This window comes from Dreissena polymorpha, chromosome 4 (assembly GCF_020536995.1).
Source record: "Dreissena polymorpha isolate Duluth1 chromosome 4, UMN_Dpol_1.0, whole genome shotgun sequence".
Lineage (NCBI taxonomy): Eukaryota > Metazoa > Mollusca > Bivalvia > Myida > Dreissenidae > Dreissena > Dreissena polymorpha.
The window spans coordinates 19,424-39,533 of NC_068358.1; the positions used below are offsets into that span (position 1 = coordinate 19,424).

Sequence of the window (20,110 nt, forward strand, 5' to 3'; positions counted from 1 at the left end):
TAGTACCGCCGCGATAGGTCAATAAATACGCATAATATCTATGAGTTAGCGGTCTATAGTCGCATAATTTGGTATAAATAACAATAATAACAATGTTCATTAAATACGCACAATATCTATGAGTTAGTGGTCGATAGTCGCATAATTTGGTATAGATAATAATAATAATAATAATAATAATAATAATAATAATAATAATTATGTTCATTGTCAAATGTTTCTAAAAGCAACAGATGTAAGGTGTCTTCTGATTGGCTAACACTCAAGGGTCGGTAAAAAACTGTACGTCGTAGTACAATTTTGTACGTCGAAGTACAAAACAATGTACTTCGACGTACATATTGTACGTCGCAGTGCATTTCTCTTTTTACCTAGTAGGTCTTGATGACTTTCGACCCAAATGGCACGCCATATAAGTGTGTTATCGGCTGGGCATTATGGGCTCTGTGTTGTATAGTGTGATATCGATGATGTGAACATTTGGCACTGACCTATTCTGAGCGATATATGAATTGTGAAGAGAATTCACCTGTAAACTAAGAGCAATACACTGTGAAGGGAATACTATAGAATCGTACACTGGGCACTATAGAATTGTACACTGGGCTACAATGTGATATGGTATCTGTTACTGAACAGTATGACATTCTATTTAAGTTGGGAACTGAGTGTGCTAACTTCCTAACGAACTAACAGGCTTAACAGTTAAGTGCATAATATGATGTAGGTATCTATGTAGCATAGACGTTTATAACATGGGACCTGAAATTTTAATTAAAATCAACGAACTACGTCGCGTGATATTTGAGCTATGCATTCTGAGCTAAGAAATCTGAATTGTCTAGTGTGTTATTACGGTCATTGAGCTACGAGTTATAAACTTTGTAGAACTGTACGGGGCGATATTTGCGCAGTAAACTGATTACTAAAAATGAATTAGGTGATATCTGAACTATGAACTAAGATGTCTGAACTAGAAAGTGAGCTATTAATAGTTATTGAGCGACCAGCTTTCGATAATGATGTCCAACAGTTTCATGAGGGGTGTATGACTAAGGTGTTGGATCATTGCGTTGGTGATGTTGACAGGTCTTATTCTTCTTCTTTTTTTCTCCATTTTAACTAGTGCGATCCCTTTAGCTTCATGCGCGTTGTTGTCTTTTCCGATCATTTCTTTCTGTTTTTGTTTTGCTAGTGTCCTTGACAATGAGATGATGCTTTCCTTTTTGTTTGCCCAAATATGTATGGCCGCCCTTCCTGTCAATATTCTACCTTCTTATAACTGGATAATTTTATGATCTCTGTTGCTCCAGTCATTTACGTGTTTGTTTAGTCTCTACAGCATGGTGGTTTCTCTCTCCATGTACAGTTTTGATAGCTTTTCACTCCAAATCTTTCTTGTAGTTTTCAGCTTGATATTCAAGTATCGCGTCGTTCTTTGAGTGTGATGCTGGTCTCTTGGCAGTTATTGGTATTTGCCACGTCTCTGGCTACGTTCAGTAATGGGCATTTCATCTCTCTGGTCAGGTTTTCGTGCGCATAATGTAATTCTTAAACCAGTATTGAGGATGAGAATGCCCACCTTTAATCCCCTTGCACAGTGTGGTCGGGAGCTTTTTATTTGTCAAAGAAGGCATAGCTTATAACACAGCTAGCCGATATAGCCGATATATCTAGATGCCATGGTCCATGGTCGCCTCATTTCCCAAGAGGGTGGGGGTGGTGGTAGCTTAGTCAAACGAACTCTTGATTTGGTCAGAAGTGCGAGCACAGTGTTTGTGTTGAGTAATGTGATTTCTGAGTTTTGAGCTAAAAGCTTTGAAATATTGTGTATTCTGTGAGCTAGGATAGTAAAACTATATACAAACTATGAGCATAGAGCTTTGCATTGTATAGTTTACATATACACGGTAAGCTGAGGGTGTTAAACTGTATAGTCTCAAATATGTGCTTTGAAAAAAGATCGATGAACTAAATGGACCACAGCATACGCTAACTTGTCAATGCCTAAGTCTTTGTAGAACGGAAAAAACACATTTCGACCGATATAGGACAATACAAAACTAAGATATTCTAAATTTTATTTTCTACATCTTCGTAATGATACATTTCAGCATAATATACATGATACGATGAAACTACAGATAACTTAGTTAGGTTAAATGGCTGTACAAAATTGTTATCTCCCTTTCATACAAAGATGTAGCAATCGATTTGACATTTGAATGGCGGCATGTTTTATGCTATGATGTTTGGTTATGTTCTTGACTATTTAAATTTTAAAAATATATATTGCTCTAAAGTGATTAAATTTTGCCGTATCATAAAAATATATGTATCTTGGCTTGTGTTTTGAAGCCACAATCTCTTGGCCACAATTAAAAAAAAGCAGTAATTACATAATAACAATACAAAGTAATGTTCAGAAGTACGAGAACATATCGTTGTACTGGTTTTGGAATTACATTTTTATTGTTTAACCATAGCTTATAATGAACACAGAATTTAACGAATATTTCAAAGCAGAAAAATGAACTCCATTTCTGTCTATTTATTTTATTAGGGACGACACTTTCCGCTTTAATGGTATTTTTCGTTTAAAGGAAGTCCCTTTTTACCGAAAATCTAGTAAAAGCGGAAAGTGTCGTCCCTGATTAGCCTGTGCGGACTGCACAGGCTAATCTGGGACGACACTTTACGCACATGCATTATGACCGGTTTTCTCAAAACGCGACTCATATATACCACGAAGCACTGTCTATATTACTCGCGCTTAACAGTCTGCAAAGTGCATACAAAATGGGAATTAAACATTTGCATAAAAACAAACAACTCTATACAATGTACCTACTTCATGTGTATGTGTGTATTGAAATTGTATGTACATGAATTATAAATACAGCTTATAATATATTCTAAAATATATGTAACAATATTTTGCAGAACGTAGCACTTCACAATAAACAGCAAGACAAAACACAAATGAGCCGCGCACTGGAAATATAGGGTTAAATGCATGCGCGTGAATTGTCGTCCAAGATTAATCTGTTCGCTCCGCACAGACTAACTAGGACGACATTTTCTGCATGAAGTTGATTTTTTTCTAAGAAGAGACTTCCTTGAAACGAACACAATAACAAATGGAAAGTGGCCTCAATTATTAGCCAGTGCGGACGGCACAGTCTTATCTGGGACGACACTTTACGCACAGGCATTTAGCATGTTTTCCCGAAGCGCGTTATAAACACATTTCATAGGAACACCCTCTCTCTCCGATTGAGACCTCCACTGGTTCTTCTATCGCCGAACTAAAATCGTTATTGACAATCGCATTTTGAATTGCCTGCAAACGGGTCTCAGACACAAACGATTAACACATAACTTTTTTGTCGCGAATCATTTCCTCTGTTGACATCAACAACGTAAATCGTTGAACGAGAAACTTTCAAAGCGCGTGCGTTTTCAAGTCATATTACTGTCCTTGTCAGTAGCAAAAAAGATCCATATGGGTTAGTTGGATCACTTCGAATCGATGGGATGAAAACTGCGCTAAAACTTCTATTAAAAATGCAGTGTAACAAAATTGTTCTGTACCCCATCGAATCACATTAACAGAAGTTGTTGTTAATATAGTAACAGTAATTGTTTATGAAGATCTTAATAATATATACCTAATTACCCAAAATAGCTATGGTTCCACACGCGCGAAGAATACAGTCACTTAAATAGCAGTAGTATTGCATAAAATCCCAACTGGGACAGTTACTAAAGCCACTGCAATTTTGCAGAACAAAATATAAAAGTTGTACCACATATCAACACCATTTCCAGATAAACTACATCACGTATTTGCAACTCCTAACTAGTACTGTTCCGTTTCCATAGGAACGTCCGCCCTTCCAGTGGTTCCGTTTTCCGTGAACTCTTCGAAATTCCTAAGCACTTTCGGATTGACGTTATAGATCTCTTGACGATTTCGGAGTTCTCTAGAACATGCCAATATGCACAATCGTTTAATATGTGTTCACAAAGAGTAACAAATTAGTTGGATACATAGGGGATTGTATGCATTTATCTATTTTCCCCAGGGTCTCCTGAAGAAGCGTCATGGATTCGCTTCCTTACACGCGAGCCAAAGCCGAATACTTTCTTAGAGGGAATAATTGAATATACAATTATATTATTTGTGCCGACATTGTAATATACCATGATTAAAGAAGACTATTGCCAAGTCCCCTACCGGCTCCACCATTTTTTTGTTGCCATAGCAACCAGAAGTTTTGACGTGAGAATATGAAATTACGTGCATAATGTCCATACTGCCATCTATCCATGTTTCAAGTTTCATGAAAAAATATTAAGAACTTTTCATGTTATCGCTGGATCCAGAAAAGTGTGACAGACTCACGGACTGACAAACTGACGGACTGACGGAGTGAAACCGGTAAGGGACAATAAATCACATACATATGTTTCATTTCCGTCTGCTTATTTTGACAAACAGCGTACATATATCTGACCTGAGCATTAAATTATTTAATAAAATAACCTTGATTGACTTATATATGAAAACAATTGTATAATGTACGAACATAAAACTTTATTTTAACTTACTTTTTGTGGCGTAAATATACCATGAATATTATCAACGCTGCGATGGCCAGGGCGCCTAGAACTCCCGCCAAAATATACGGCCAGACGGCGCTGACTTTCTCAATGCGCGTCGCAGTCTCCTCGACAGTCGTGGGTCGGATACCACCGGATGTTGAGATCGGTAGGCGTGAGACCGTCGGCGACGGTGTATCGTTAGGTTTAGTTGTGACGTGTGTTGATGTTGTTGTTGTTAATGATGATGATGATGATGATGATGATGATGTAGTTAATGACGTAGTTGTCGTTGTAGGTAGAGTTGAGATTGGCGCTACTTGAATTGTTACTGTGGAAGTTTCGGTTGTAGGTGCGGCAGCAGTGGTTGTTGTTTTTGCTGCTGTAGTGGTTGATGGCGTTGTTTCTGTAGTAGTAGACGGATACGTTACGGGAAATGATGCTGATGTTGTTGATGATGATAATGACGAGGTGGCTAATTCTTCTATTGTTGTTGTTGTGGATGTCGATGAAACTAATGTTGAAAAATCGTGTTGATTATCCGTAGTTTTATTTAAGGCAACCGTGCTAGAAGCATTAGTATTTAACCAAGAGTCGGTGGCGTTGCCCATATCGGTTGTACTGTTGTCCCTTGCAAGGATGGGAGAAGTCGTTGAATTGAAACCCCCGGGAAGGAAGGTTGGTCCGGTGAAGTTCGCGTCGGAAGTACAATTATCTTTGTCGGAAACGCAGTCCCCGCACGTTTTTGGATCGGAGCACATGTACCGCACAACAAGTGTTACACTGTAAAGGAGGAATGGAAATCGCTCGCATATTGTAAAACTCTCGTCATTTTTAAAATATATACCTACTTGAACATTTAAACCACCAACACATTTTGCTAACTAACCTGATTTTTGTAAATATATAATGATATATACTGTATACATGAATGTTGATGTATACATACATAATAAAGCCATGCAAGTACATCTGACATGTTTTAATAAAATAAACCTTAAATACAGCATGTTCATATGCAAAATTGTATTAGCATGCACACGCTTTCTTACGTCGCATTGTATGTCTCGCTAAGTCCAGTATGGTTGACGAAGTACCACCGCGCAGAGTTGTCCTCGTAAATCGTCTTGAATGAGTCTATCAACGTTGTGTTGTCATTTGAGGTTCCGTTGTAGACGCTGACGTTGATGCATACGTGACCCTACAATAAAACGGTGAATTGTATTGTACCAAGTAGCAGTCATGGCTTTGAGAGTTGTGGCTTGTGCAAAGGTTCCTTACCTACTTTACGATAAACGTTGTACTGTACGTTCACGAATAGTCCGAACGTACTTGTTTAGGAAAAGTATACGGGTAAACGTTTAGCACTTTATCTGCACGTACACGTTTTGTAAAAGTGAAGGCATAGTTTACGCGTAAACGTTAAGGAATCGTCTGCACGAATACGTTTTGTAACAGACTACACGTGCGCGTAGTGGAATATTCTACACGTGCGTGTAATGTAAAAGTCTAAAAACACTTTTATTAATAGTCTGTATGAAAACCTTCATGAATAATCAACGCATAAACGCTAGGAACAGTTTGCACGTAAAAGTTTAGTAAAGTCTTTACAACTGTACATACACGTAATGGAGTTGTTTATATGTATATGTAATGGAATAATGTACAAATACACGTTATGCAATATGGTGCATGTACACTATAAAAATAGTATATTCGTTCATGGTTTGGAAAAAAATATCTGTACCTAGTTGTGCAGTTGATTACATTATGTAGTTTGTTAACACACACATACATCTACCAAATAGTGTATAGAATACATGCAGTTTACACATATTGTTTTGCGGCGCGTTAAAACTTTTGCTTAATTTAACTGCACATGTATGTACAGGTGTATACATTACGCACATATATTTTTTCTAAAGAAATAAATAATTGTGTACTGTGTCATAAGCAGACCTTTTTAACGAAATGTTTATGGAAAGTAGAAAGTGGCACAATTATGTTTTTCACCGTTTGGAATAAAAAATGACGACTGTGCTTAAATATATCATAACTGCTGTCCTTTAATCATGTATAAATAACGTGAAACCTATTAAACATTTCGTCTTATTCAGTTCAGATTAGAGTTAACTGCGTCAGATACCGTGTCGAATCTAGACGTCATATTATATAAGTCACTCTAGTTTATTAGACTTTTTACAATACTCACTTAGCATATTTATGTTGTATTTACTTCTTAAAGTCGCAGGAAAGGTTAATATGGTCGAAATAATAATAAACGATTAATAGAGACATGTTTAAATGTCTTCTTCAATTTTACAATTGAGATGTACATGTAAGTTATTTTGTCATGTGCAAGAATAACGTGTTTAATTTTGTGGAAGCCTTTTAATAGATGCAATGCCATCTCAGTGTTTTTCACTATTTTGAGAATAGGGTCAGGTGCCGATAACTTATTAATTAATAAAATCGTGTGAGAATCGAAATAATGGACGGATAACCGTTGGTTATTGCGGTAATAACCAACGGTATGTCGTTCCGATACTTGCTATCAAACCACTCGGGCTACGCCTTCGTGGTTTAATTCCTACGCATCGGAACTCCATACCGTTGGTTATTACCGCAATAACCAACGGTTACCCGTCAATTATATCTTAAATAAAACACTTACTAAGGTTCAACTTATAAAGCTTGATGTGAGTAGAACTAAATGGTGAGACTTATAAAGCTTGATGTGAGGAGAACTAAAGGGTGAGACTTATTAAGTTGATGTGAGGAGAACTAAATGGTGAGACTTATTAAGCTTGATGTGAGGAGAACTAAAGGGTGAGACTTATTAAGCTTGATGTGAGGAGAACTAAAGGGTGAGACTTATTAAGCTTGATGTGAGGAGAACTAAAGGGTGAGACTTATTAAGCTTGATGTGAGGAGAACTAAATGGTGAGATTTATTAAGCTTGATGTGGGGAGAACTAAATGGTGAGATTTATTAAGCTTGATGTGAGGAGAACTAAATGGTGAGACTTATCAAGCTTGATGTGGGGAGAACTAAATGGTGAGACTTATTAAGCTTGATGTGAGGAGAACTAAATGGCGAGACTTATAAAGCTTGATGTGAGGAGAACTAAATGGTGAGACTTATAAAGCTTGATGTGAGGAGAACTAAATGCATTTATTTTTTGGGAAACCTTCAAAAGGAAATTTGAAGAGTTATAGTAAATGAATGGTAGGTTTTGGTCGGAATTCGGCTCATTTTAAACACAAGTTGAACCTTATTTCGATTTTAAAACATGGACTAATTGATCAATAACTCAATCCATATAATCTCAGAAAATGGAAACTGAGACAAATCTAATATCATTGATTTTCAAGGTTTTCTGAAATTAGAACAAGTTGAACCTTATTTTATATTTCCATACATTGGCCGATCAATAAACCATGCTACGTTAATGCGTACTACATAAAGGTAAACGTAATTTAGAAATACAAATTTGTCAGATTTCACTAAGTTGATAAAGATGTCCATACAAATTACCGAAGCCGGAATTCAGGAAAGCGACGTCTGAAAATTGGCGAAAATATAATGTGTCTGCAAAAATACTGCTAAATAACACAGTGCACTGAGTCTGCAACACATTTTAATTGCACAGTACAAAGTTTCTGTGACAACACTACTTGATGGCATAGTACACTGTTTATGCAACAATACTACTGAATGGGACACTGCGAAGTGTGTGCAATTACACTGCTCAATGGCACAATGCAACGTGTCTGCAATAATACTGCATAGTGGCACCGCACATAGTGTCTGCATTTATACTGCTCAATGGAACAGTGCAACGTTTCTGTAACAGCATTGAATAGTGGCACCGCACATAGTGTTTGCATTTATACTGCTTAATGGCACAGTGCAACGTTTCTGCAACAACATTGAATAGTGGCACCGTACATAGTGTCTGCATTTATACTGCTTAATGCCACAGAACACGATGTCTGAAACAATAGTCCTTAATAACACAGACCAAAGTGTCTGAAACAATACTGCTTAATGCCACATAACAACGTGTCTGCAACATTACTTAATGACACAATGTATAGTGTCTGCAACAATACTGCTCAATCGCAAAGTACATAATGCCTGCAAAATTTATTGCACTGTACAAAGAGGTTGCAACAATAATGCTTAATGGCATAGTATATAGTGTCTGCAACAACACTGCTGACTGGCACATTTAAAGTGTTCGAAACAACACCGCTAAATGGCAGAGTACAAATTGTTTGCAACAACACTGCTGTATTTCACGGTACATTATGTCTGCGACAACACTGCTTAATGGCACAGGAAATAGTGTCTGCAACGACACTACTAAATTTCGCAGTACATAGTGTCGGCAACACTGCTTAATTAAAAGGTACACAGTGTCTGCAACCATTCTTAATGGCACTGTACATAGATAAGGATTGAATGGACATACATTCTAAATATGTCATTTTGTCAACTGAATACAACATGTACTTTTTGTAAACACTTGCACTGATAAATATATGCATAGACAACGCTCAGTATGAACGAAATATTCAAAATGGTAAAACTGATTTTTAATATACCAAATGTGGTTTTCAAAGAGACGCTGTGTGTTAAACTGTTACTCAAATATTATTGGTTTATGAATTTAAATTCGTATTTTCGTATTTTGATCAGTTAATTACAGAAGATAATCAGTGAGAAACTCAACAACACAACTATCTGATTTCTTCACATTTATGGAATGTTGTTTTAAAAAGTTGGACCCACCATCCACTCGTTGAAGTTGTAGTTGACAGGCTGTTGTATGTGCACAAGGCCAACCGCTTCTTCGGGAGTAACGACAGTGCCGGGGCGCCATATTTGGGTCTCCAAGGAGCTGTAAATAAATCGACGTAAAAACTTTGTGAGCATACCTCGGTGGCATGTATTATTTTTTCACACTTGTATGGCTATAAATTCATTAGTGTAATGTCGTATATTGCATTTAACACATTATACAAAATATAAATAAATGTTTGATTGTTGTTGTTGTTGTTCCCTTATTAATCTTGAATTTGCTGGCCCTGAATTTTAGAGCGTATCGCGCCATGTTTTATCGTTTTAAAAAAAAAGATAAGTGATTTTATTTTCGACCATTTTTGTAAAATCACACATAAAGTTGGTTGTGAAATTGCAAAGGCCTTTACTAAAGCATGTTCATTTAACAATGTCAAGACCGCACAAGCGTTGATTTAATTTGCTTATTGTAAAAACTGCCTGTGTATCGCTAGTAATTTCTATACATTTCATGTTATTTTTGGCAAATTTATAACAACCGAAAATACTCATGGATTCGTCCCGACACATTACCGTCTGCAAATAAACTTACTCGTTTAACCCGATGATCTTGATCTCGAAGGTCAAGTTACAGAATTTCCTCCCTGCTTCACATTCGGACGTTTCCTTACAGCACGTGATCAGCTCGTTGTTATAGTATGTCAAAAGACCCAGATACATCGTTCCGGAGCCAATCACCATGGAAACCTGCGAAACGAAATATGTTATAACTTACGAAAAATTGAAACTATTACAATGACAACGACTTTTATAGGAATTATTGACTTGCCCTGATTTAAATTATTTTTTGTTGACTTAAACTCATTGATTTTTAATCCTTTTTTGCTGTTGCCTATATGTTATTGCTTTAATTATTTTATTTATATTGCTTGCCATCACACGACTATTTTGTTAACATGTATGTATATTGTATGTATAGTATAGTGAATAAATACTAAAATTCATGTCCAAAGTATTTGCATTTAGACAGTTTTTTACTTTTCATGTAAGAACCAACCATGTTCAAAATATGCAACATTTATTGAAGCAGTTTCAACTGTTCATGCTTATAATAAATTTAAATCATATTAAAACTCAAAATCAACGAATATTTTGCATAATATTTCGTCAAATAAAAATAACCCATACAAAATCAGTGTTCCTTATATCAATAGCCAAAGTTTCAACGTTATATGCCGTCTGGTAACATAGATATAACGAGATAGAAAATGCTTTTTTTGTGACAATATATTCCATGTGAATTTCCCGCGACGATATCCGAGCATTAACGAGCGAACGCGAGATCGGCTTCGAGCAGCGTCGTAAGAACGACGGATTCATGAGAACAACTACGTCGTGCTTCCGCCGCTGCCCGAAGCCAATCTCGCGTTCGCTCGTAAATGTTAAGATATCGTCGCGGAAAATTCACATGGAACATATTGTCACACACACAAATATAAAAGAGCAGTTTGTAACGCGTTAATCTATGTTACCAGACCACATCTAGCGTTGAAATTGTTGCTATTGCTGTGAGAAACACTGATTTTGTTTGTGTTAACTTTATTTTTCGAAATAGTGTACGAAATATTCGTTGATGTCGAGTGTTAAAGGGCTTTTACGTTTGCTTTTTTTCTGCATTTGTTGTTATACGATATCGTATTTAAAGCATTTTTCTTTGAATGTGATTTGAACTTTCCTGTTCCAATTTTTTGTTGTTAAAGCTCTTTTACTACGCAAACAATATTAACGATACACCGTCAGAATGTGGTACAGAGACAAATGTAAACATGAATCTTTACATTTCAATTGTGGTTCAAAAGAGTAAATACCAGTTCATAGAAACAATCGACAGTGAATGGCAATTCTCCTGTTCAATCTTTTCTCTTTTTTAAGGTATCACAAGCTTAATTAGACATGAATTACACTCGCATTTTTTTCTTTAAAGCATCACGAATGAACGTACATGTTGATCATCATTTTATCAAAACTGTTACGCCGTGTTTGTTTTAACAAAATGAGCAATGCAACGTAACACGATATAGAGCGACCGACTAAACCGTACCCACCAAAACCCTCATGGTAGAATAATTTCAAAGAAGTTTTCGTACTGCGATGAATCATTGTCCAATTTATTATCGTCTTAAACACATTTAGATTTCACCTGTCTTGCCCTTTGCTGGCATGCTACGATAACATACCACTGCCCTCACCTAACCGACTGCGAATTGGGGAATGTTGTGTTATGATGTATTTTAACTGCTCTCAAAACATCTTGAGTTTAATCTTCTTATAATTGAAACTGTACTTCATTTCGTTTTCCCTCTCACTGCCATGTGATTGTTATGGTATTTAGCTCATCCACGAACGTTTTCACAATCTAAGTTTGACAGAAGGACGTCACGAAGTTCGTGTGTCCGTGATATAGTATAGATACCGTGTTTGCCATCACCACAGATTCGTCAATAAAACCATCATGAATTATGTTCGGAAATTTGGTGAGACGAGAGTGTTCAGAGTTTCAGACGATAAACGCTTCAATATGAAAAAAATACATACTTAATCGCAAAATGTAAAAAAGCCATGAATTACAACATTAATTCGCCTCCTTGGTGCAAAAATGTACCATGTGACATTGAAATATGAAGGCACACGGTACCTTTTTGCTCCAACGGAGCGTTCTGATCTCGTCTTTTACCTAATATTTTAAACGAAACTGAAGTAATTACATCTAGCAGAATAAAGCTACTAAACGACCGAGGATCAAATTTTGATTGCGGCTGACTATCCTTACAGGTGCCCTTCCACAGATTTTAGCATGTATTTAAGTTTGTCATTAAATGATTTAAACTGATAAATGTAAAAATTGAAACTAAAAAGGTCCGAAAAAATAAATTTAAAAAATAAAGAAAGGAAATAAGTAACATTCAACTGGCCTCGAACCACTGATCCTTGGAGTAAAAGATTAGAAATTACACCACTCGGCTATATATCCGTGCTCATATTGCGAGTGTAGTATTTTATAATTAATATAAGCATGCAATCCTTGGCGTGTCATAAAATATACTGATGATAACAGAACTCCCAAAATTTTTCAAAAGTTTCGCGTTTGCAACGCTATTCACGTTTCAAAATCGTCAAAATGTGCATATACATGTAATTGATATTTTAGAGCATGGTTAATGTGTAGTATTACTGTTACATTGCAAATATCATAACTACAACACAAATTTGCGAATCTGAAACCATTTTCGTTAATTTTGTCAATTTATTAAAACGTGAATAGATCCCTTTTACAAACTACATATCGATTACCAACACTTAATTGATGTAAATCAGGAGGTGTTACAGGCAGACAAGTCTCACATGGGAAACAATCGAACCATTTCGACACAAATAAAAATACAATAAATATAAAACGCATGTATTTTCTGCAATTACCGTATTCAGAATTGAAAATGACACTCGTTTCGATTATGAAAACGTATGTGTCACAGTCTTAAAAAGATTGTTTTAACACGATTCGATTCATTAACATCTTTTAATCATTTGTTAACTTTAAACATCCGATATTTATGAGTTAGCACTCATGTACTTTACTTTTTATTACATTGAAAAAATATGTATTTTTGAACTAATATGTACAGTAAATTAACATGCCTTTTATTCGCATGGATATAATCGTTTTGATGTGTACATCGGTTTGGCCAGCAAGGCCAGGGGGTCATGTTCAAAACATTCTAAACTGACAAGGTTATCACATATAGGAACATGTCCCTTGGATTCTTGTTCTGATTAATTACCGTTTAGTGACAAAGTCGCTGGACCTACCGTTACAAAACCATCACCGGTAAACCGACATACCTGATTGGTGCGACCAATGTCCGGTAACGGAAATATTCGACCTGACGACTCAGCATGGGTATTATAGTACATTAAGACGCTATTAAAGTCACGTAGATAAAAACAAGTTGATTTACAAACTTTCTCACTGGCTCGGTAGCTTTCAAGTGTTTCAAAGTCTTGAAAGGATACACGCATGACTTTAAAAGATAATATTTGTTCTTGCTGGGGTTAGTATTTTGAGGTGAATTTTTAAAATACTTGTGTACCTTTGCATCAAGGATGTTGCGTGTTATTGGGTCCACATACTGACGTATGCAATGAAATGTAACAAAAATATTATTATCACAAATAATATCCGGTTCATTATGCTCTTCAGTGCCGTTAATTTAATAACAGACATGTAGATACCGTATTCTAGGAGTAGACCTCGTTTTTACGGTGTAATTTCATAAGATATGCATGTAGTCCAATATCTGTTAACATGTCTGAGAAAGTTATATATTAGCCCGTGTCAAGAATGCCATATAATTTAGCGGTTATCTTTTCGGACATATGACATATATTCACTTGCCACAATAACACCGATTCCAGAAACTTTATATTTTCTAATGTACCGTGATAAATATAATATCAATAAAATATAAAATAGCAATCAGTAGCAGCATATCATTAACCCATTTATGCCCAGTGGACTCTCCCATCCCTCTAAATTGGATCAATGTATTTACAAAATTAGGGATGTCTAGTATATTTATTTCTATATTTAGAATATTTCTTACATAAATTTCTTTAAGCAAACAACGCATACCCTGATGAGACGCCGCATCATGCGGCGTCTCATCTGGGTCTACGCTGTTTGCAATGTCCTTTTTTCAGGACGCTAGGCATCATGCGGCGTCTCATCTGGGTCTACGCTGTTTGCAATGTCCTTTTTTCAGGACGCTAGGCATGAATGGGTTAAGAAAGTATCGTTGCTTGGATTTATATATGATAAGTGTACAACTTAATCAAATACAATCGTTATTTACTTATTTTTTTATAACCGACGAAAAAACTATTCTTGAAGAACCAATGTGATATAAATAAAACAAAAAAAGAAGCGCTTTGTTTTAGCGCGCCTCTAAGTAACTAGCAGATTCACACCCGATCTAATCACAGTCACGTTTTCAATTAGGTCCTCTTTGGAACTTTACGCAAAAAAGCGTAAAACAACAAATAAATGTACGAACTTTAAGTTTAAATTTTACTTTGAAATCCCCAAACCACTCGAACGATAGAGACATTTCAAAGGCTCGGATGAGAGCGAATGCATTTTAAACTTCCGACGGTACTTAAGTATTAAAAAAACGTGCAACGTTAGCTTAAGTCAATAACGGAGTTTGGACATTTCGTTATGTTTTGCCGTTATTTTATCCTTGATTAGCCCAGTGGTATACTGGGTAATTCACCGAACCGGTTTACCTTATTTTAATTATTAGAATTTGTGGAGTGTTTTGTCTCCCATTGGTTACACCACTTCCTATTTTAACATCGCTACGTCATTCTGTTCTTAATCCCTATGCAGTTAATTATTTAATAATTTTTCGCGTATTTTATCAATTAATTCAGTTTTAATATCATTTCAAGTATTTTAATATCTTGCAGACAATATAAATGGGCCGCGCTATGTGAAAAGGGGGTTTAATACATGTGCGTAAAGTGTCGTCCCAGATTAGCATAAGTAGTCCGCACAGCCTAATCAGGAACGGCACTTTCCCCCTAAACTGGATTTTTGCTGAGAAGAGACTTTTTTTAAACAGAAAATATCATAAAAGCGGAAAATGTAGTCACTGATTAGCTTATGCAGACTGCTTAGGCTAATCTGGGACGACACTTTACGCACTAAACCCCTTTTAACAGAGAACGACCCATATATATATATTGCTATATTCTTTTACTTTTTCATAAGAAGCATGCCATCCACAGTACATATGTTCTATTAAATTCAAAACAGCCCATACACAACCTTTCTTTTAAATGCACATGTGGTCTATGTGTTCATAAATCCCGATGATTTTTTTAAAATTCGTATCTGATGGAAGGTAACACGCACACACCGCAAACTCTCGTTTCTCCGGAATTCGAGTGGGCAGCATTATTCCGCAATCTTTGGAACATTTAATAATCTGCGTAACAATGTAACTATTAGGATTAACACCCTGTCGTGGGTGTGTGTCGTCATCCTTTTATACTAATAATAGGACTTGCGGTCAGGGGTTATACCTTAATCCACATTAAAGCTCTGTTAAATGTACATTCAACTATTTATTTTTCAATTTACACGAGATAAAATGAGGTCCAAAACAATCACACACGTTGACGAAACGGACATGCGGTTTTGAGGCATTATGGTCATCACAAGAACTAGGTAAGGTTGGCATGTCTTTTTACTGTATACAGTCGCCCGCTGACAAATTTTCCATTTTATAAAAAAAGAACGGGTTAAAGACCATTATAATTAGGTAATTAATATTAGTTGAAATTTTATTTGTAAACTATATCATGCATAGACTTGAGCGCTTTATAGCAATACTTTGAATGTCAAAAATTCAATCGTACACTTGGAGAACACCTCAACACTTATGTCTGATACGTGTAGTAAGTTACGGTAGAGTCCATGTAAAATAGTTGTGTCCATATATGTATATTGTAATTAAAAAATAGCATATCGATTGTGTTTCTGCAAACTGATTTAAAGGTTCCTATTCACGTTTTTGTAAATTTACAAAATTAAAAAAAATGTTTCAGATTCGCAAATTTTCGTGGTAGTTATGATATTTGTGAGGAAACAGTAATACTGAACATTTACCATGCTCTAAAATATCCATTAAATGCATCTTTTTGCGATTTAAAATTCTGAAAATTATAAAGCGTTGCTACGCGAAGCGATTGAATAATTTGGAGAGTTATGTTGTTGCTGTTATAGTCTGTGATACTACGAGGATTGATTATATAAAAAGTTTAAAATACATCACTCATTGTATGAGCACGGGGTGGTCTAAGCGATAGACATTTACTCCAGGGGTCAGTGGTTCGAGACCACTTGAGGGTTAATTTTATTCTTGTTTTTTTACTAGAGCTTTAAGGTCGCCGTGGTGTAATGGATATGGTGTCCGCCTAGCGACCGGGAGGTCATGGGTTCGATCCCCGCTGTGGGAGCGTTCTTTCGGTCTCCCATGTAGACACCAAGTACTGGTTCTCCAGGAAATGGACTCGAGAGCATTTCAAATAAGTAGGAATTACTTTCTATGCAATCGAGCTAAAATAAATAGGTTTAAACTAAACTAAACTAGAGCTTTTTAGATCTAATGTTTACATTTGTCAATATAAAGCATTTAATGACAAACTTCAATATCTGCAAAAATCTCTGAAAAGGTCCCTTTAAAAATATATGTCATAAAACAACTCCTTGGAGGTGTATTCGTTAAAAAATACTGTATTTAGAGCTAATGTTTTGCTAGAAACCACGTTTTAACGCTTAAAAAGTTATATTAATCATGTTGCGATGCAAAATAAGTGTCACGAAGCGATTTGCCAGGATCATTTTAAGTAGATTAAGTATTTTCAATTAACAAGAAGGTTCATACCACTGTCCCAAATCGCTGCTTTTAAACGGATTCAGTACATTAGTATCCTCATCCAGCTTTGAAAATGCGGCTTATTAACCCATTTATGCCTAGTGGACTCTCCCATCCTTCTAAATTGGATCAATTTATTTACAGAATTAGGGATGTCTAGTATATTTATTTCTATATTTAGAATATTTCTTACAGAAATTTCTTTAAGCAAACAGCGCAGACCCTGATGAGACGCCGCATTATGCGGCGTCTCATCTGGGTCTACGCTGTTTGCAATGTCCTTTTTTCAGGACGCTAGGCATGAATGGGTTAAATATAAAATCTCAAAATAATTCCTTGGTATACATTTATTAATTTATTGATATACACCACAACCTCAAAACTTGCATTCCTCCAAAAATGTCACTATACGATGATTTGGCAGCTGACCGCACACGTTTCAAACATGATCCCTGATTAGCCTGTGCGTACTGCACAAGCTTATCTCGGACGACCTTATATGCATTTTCACAGAGCGAGGCTAACTTAATTGTGTGAGTAATTAATGACAATTCATGATTGAATCTGATTTTCATTGCAATATCGTTGTCTTTGGACGCCTTTTCCCGGTGTACTCGTCATGTTTTGATCACGGGATTTCCTCTGCTGACCAACTCGTTCCCACGAGTTAACTTTACAGTTGTACTGTGTCATCTTACGAATCATGTAGCATAGCATACATGTACAGTACACTCATAAATCATTTTCGAACGTTTCTCAAATTGTGCATAAATACATATATTATTATTTATCGTTCATTATTTTCTGTATTCAATGTCACTTTGCATTGTCTTCAACTGATTTATTAATTATCTACATTTTGTTATCAGCGGTTCGCTTGTTGTTGTTGTAATTGTTGTTGTTGTTTTTTATTCAATAACGTATGCTTAATATACATGTATAAAATGATAGTACGTTCATACACAAATTAACGTTACATAGAAATGGTTAGCATTTACTTGTCTGTAACGATGCTGAATGCTCTGTAACAGATGATTGTATACGGCAATGGGTATGTGGCTAGTGAACACAGAATTTACGTAGAAAAGCAAACAATCAAAGATTATCAAGAAAATACAAAAGGATTGCTTATTTTATAGAGCTTACATTTGCCTTCAAACGTGTAGATTTGATTCATGATTACGATTTCTTTTTCATGTTGAATTCAACATGTGAACTATTGATCGAAAAATATAATTCATTTATTTTACTACAGGTGATATATGAGTACTTTCATAAGTAATGTAATGTTATTTATACTTGTTTCAATGTTTCGTGAACCCTAAAAGTAATAATTTCCGACAGTAAACGTGTCGTTTAAAGATTGTCTGATATGTTCTTCCACGCTTGGCAATGAGATCTTTGCAAACGACAGTTCCCTTTATTGTTTACATACCTGGTGAAACACGAGGATTAACTTCAGAAAATTCCACATCCTGATTAGTTTGTTTAGTCTTTCTCTTCACTTTGAGAGCCTGGATGGTTTCTGTAGAGGTCCGTGCGAACTCGTGTTTGACGTGGATTTGCTCGGAATCACTTGCAGGACAATCTGATATTCGGATTTAGTTTTCCAGAGAAAGGCCTCGTGCTATCTATTTTTACTGTATGTTGTATGCATTATCTTCTTTTTTTTCAAATTATGTTGATAAACGTTTTTTTAAGTGTACGCGCACATTATTGTATTGCAGGTAAGAAGGTTTGTACGTTTAATAATATGCTCAGTAAATCACAGTAAACGCTTTTTATTAAAATTTAAGAATCTGCTGAGAACTGACGCAGCATATACGAAATACATTTCACACTTAAAGGTCCAAAACATGCGCTTTTCCAAACAGATTACGGTAAGGTTCAACAAATAGTCCGTCTCAAGTATGGTGAATGTCCAACATAATATAGGTGTTCATGCCGCTATTTTGCAAAACGAATAAAACTAAACATCAGACTATCGTGTAGATCTCGTTGCAGTGAAATTTGAGCGGAACGCAAGCGTAAGAAGATGAAAGGGCACTCTGTTACAAAACACTCAACCGAACTTGCGCACTAACTCTGAAGCAGACTAATACCCATAATCTACCAACATCTCTTCACTGGAAGAAAACGCCAAGCTACGCAGCTATGCAGAGAATTGGGTAATTTAAACTGGAGCTCCATCCACCGTGTTTACATATTGCCTGCCTATATGACCTAATACGTACAAATACCACGAGATAATGCGCGGGATGAAGGCAACAGAGGTTGCTCTATTAATGGAATAACGCCGCTGTGTCCTCTCTTCAAAGGGATCTTTTCACGGTTTGGTAAATTGACAAAATTGAAAAAAGTTGTTTCAGATTCGCAAATTTTCGGTTTAGTTATGATATTTGTGAGGAAATAGCATTACTGAACATTTGCCATTGTCTAATATTGTCATTATATGCATCTTTTGACGATTTAAAAACCTAAAAATTATAAAGCGTTGCAACGCGAAACGATTGAATAATTTGGAGAGTTCTATTGTTGTCGTTTAAATTTATGAAACTACGAAGATTGCTTATATAATGTATAAAAGACGCAGCCTATGTATGCTTGGCAGAATAGCTCAGTTGGCGTATGCGTTTTTACTTCAGGATTCCGGGGGTCACTGGTTCGAGCCCTGCAGTGGGCTACGTTTTTTTTTTCCTTTTTTAAATTCTATTTTTGATATTTTACTGGAGCTTCTAAAATTTAATGTTTACATTTATCAATATAAAGCATTTAATGACAAACTTCAAAACATGCCAAAATCTGTGAAAAGGCCCCTTTAAACAATTGCGCAACCGGCCCGGTATCGTGTAACAATCCATTAGTCTGATCAAAACAATTTTGGCTGCGCGCGCATATCGTTATCAAATTTAAACGGATTATTCTTCTATTAAAATGGTTATTGCATTTTTATATTGTGACCAATAACTATTCTACAATTACAGCCAATTCTTCTACTACTATACATGTACTTAAATAGAGCCCGGTCATTCTTAAGTATACTTAATAGTAGAGGCTTGGGAAAGGTATACCCGGACAACATTGGAACATATTTGAAACTTATATTTTTTGAAAGGTTATAGCTTGTAGATTCTGAATTCACAAAGTTCCCGAAAATTCCCATCCGGGAAACCTCAGAATTCAAGATGGCGTCCAAGATG

At 35.9% G+C, this 20,110-nt stretch overlaps 1 protein-coding gene across 1 annotated transcript; it reads right to left on the minus strand.

Moving 5' to 3' along the window:
* Positions 1–2,688: 2,688 nt before the first annotated feature.
* Positions 2,689–18,989, minus strand: LOC127880161 (uncharacterized). The gene is made up of 6 exons (XM_052427394.1): positions 18,346–18,989; positions 10,004–10,158; positions 9,403–9,511; positions 5,658–5,806; positions 4,615–5,388; positions 2,689–3,986 (listed from the first exon to the last, which is right to left on the minus strand). Exons 1-6 carry the CDS (start codon positions 18,382–18,384, stop codon positions 3,863–3,865), a joined length of 1,350 nt encoding a protein of 449 aa, XP_052283354.1. The 5' UTR covers positions 18,385–18,989; the 3' UTR covers positions 2,689–3,862.
* Between the last annotated feature and the right edge of the window lie 1,121 nt (positions 18,990–20,110).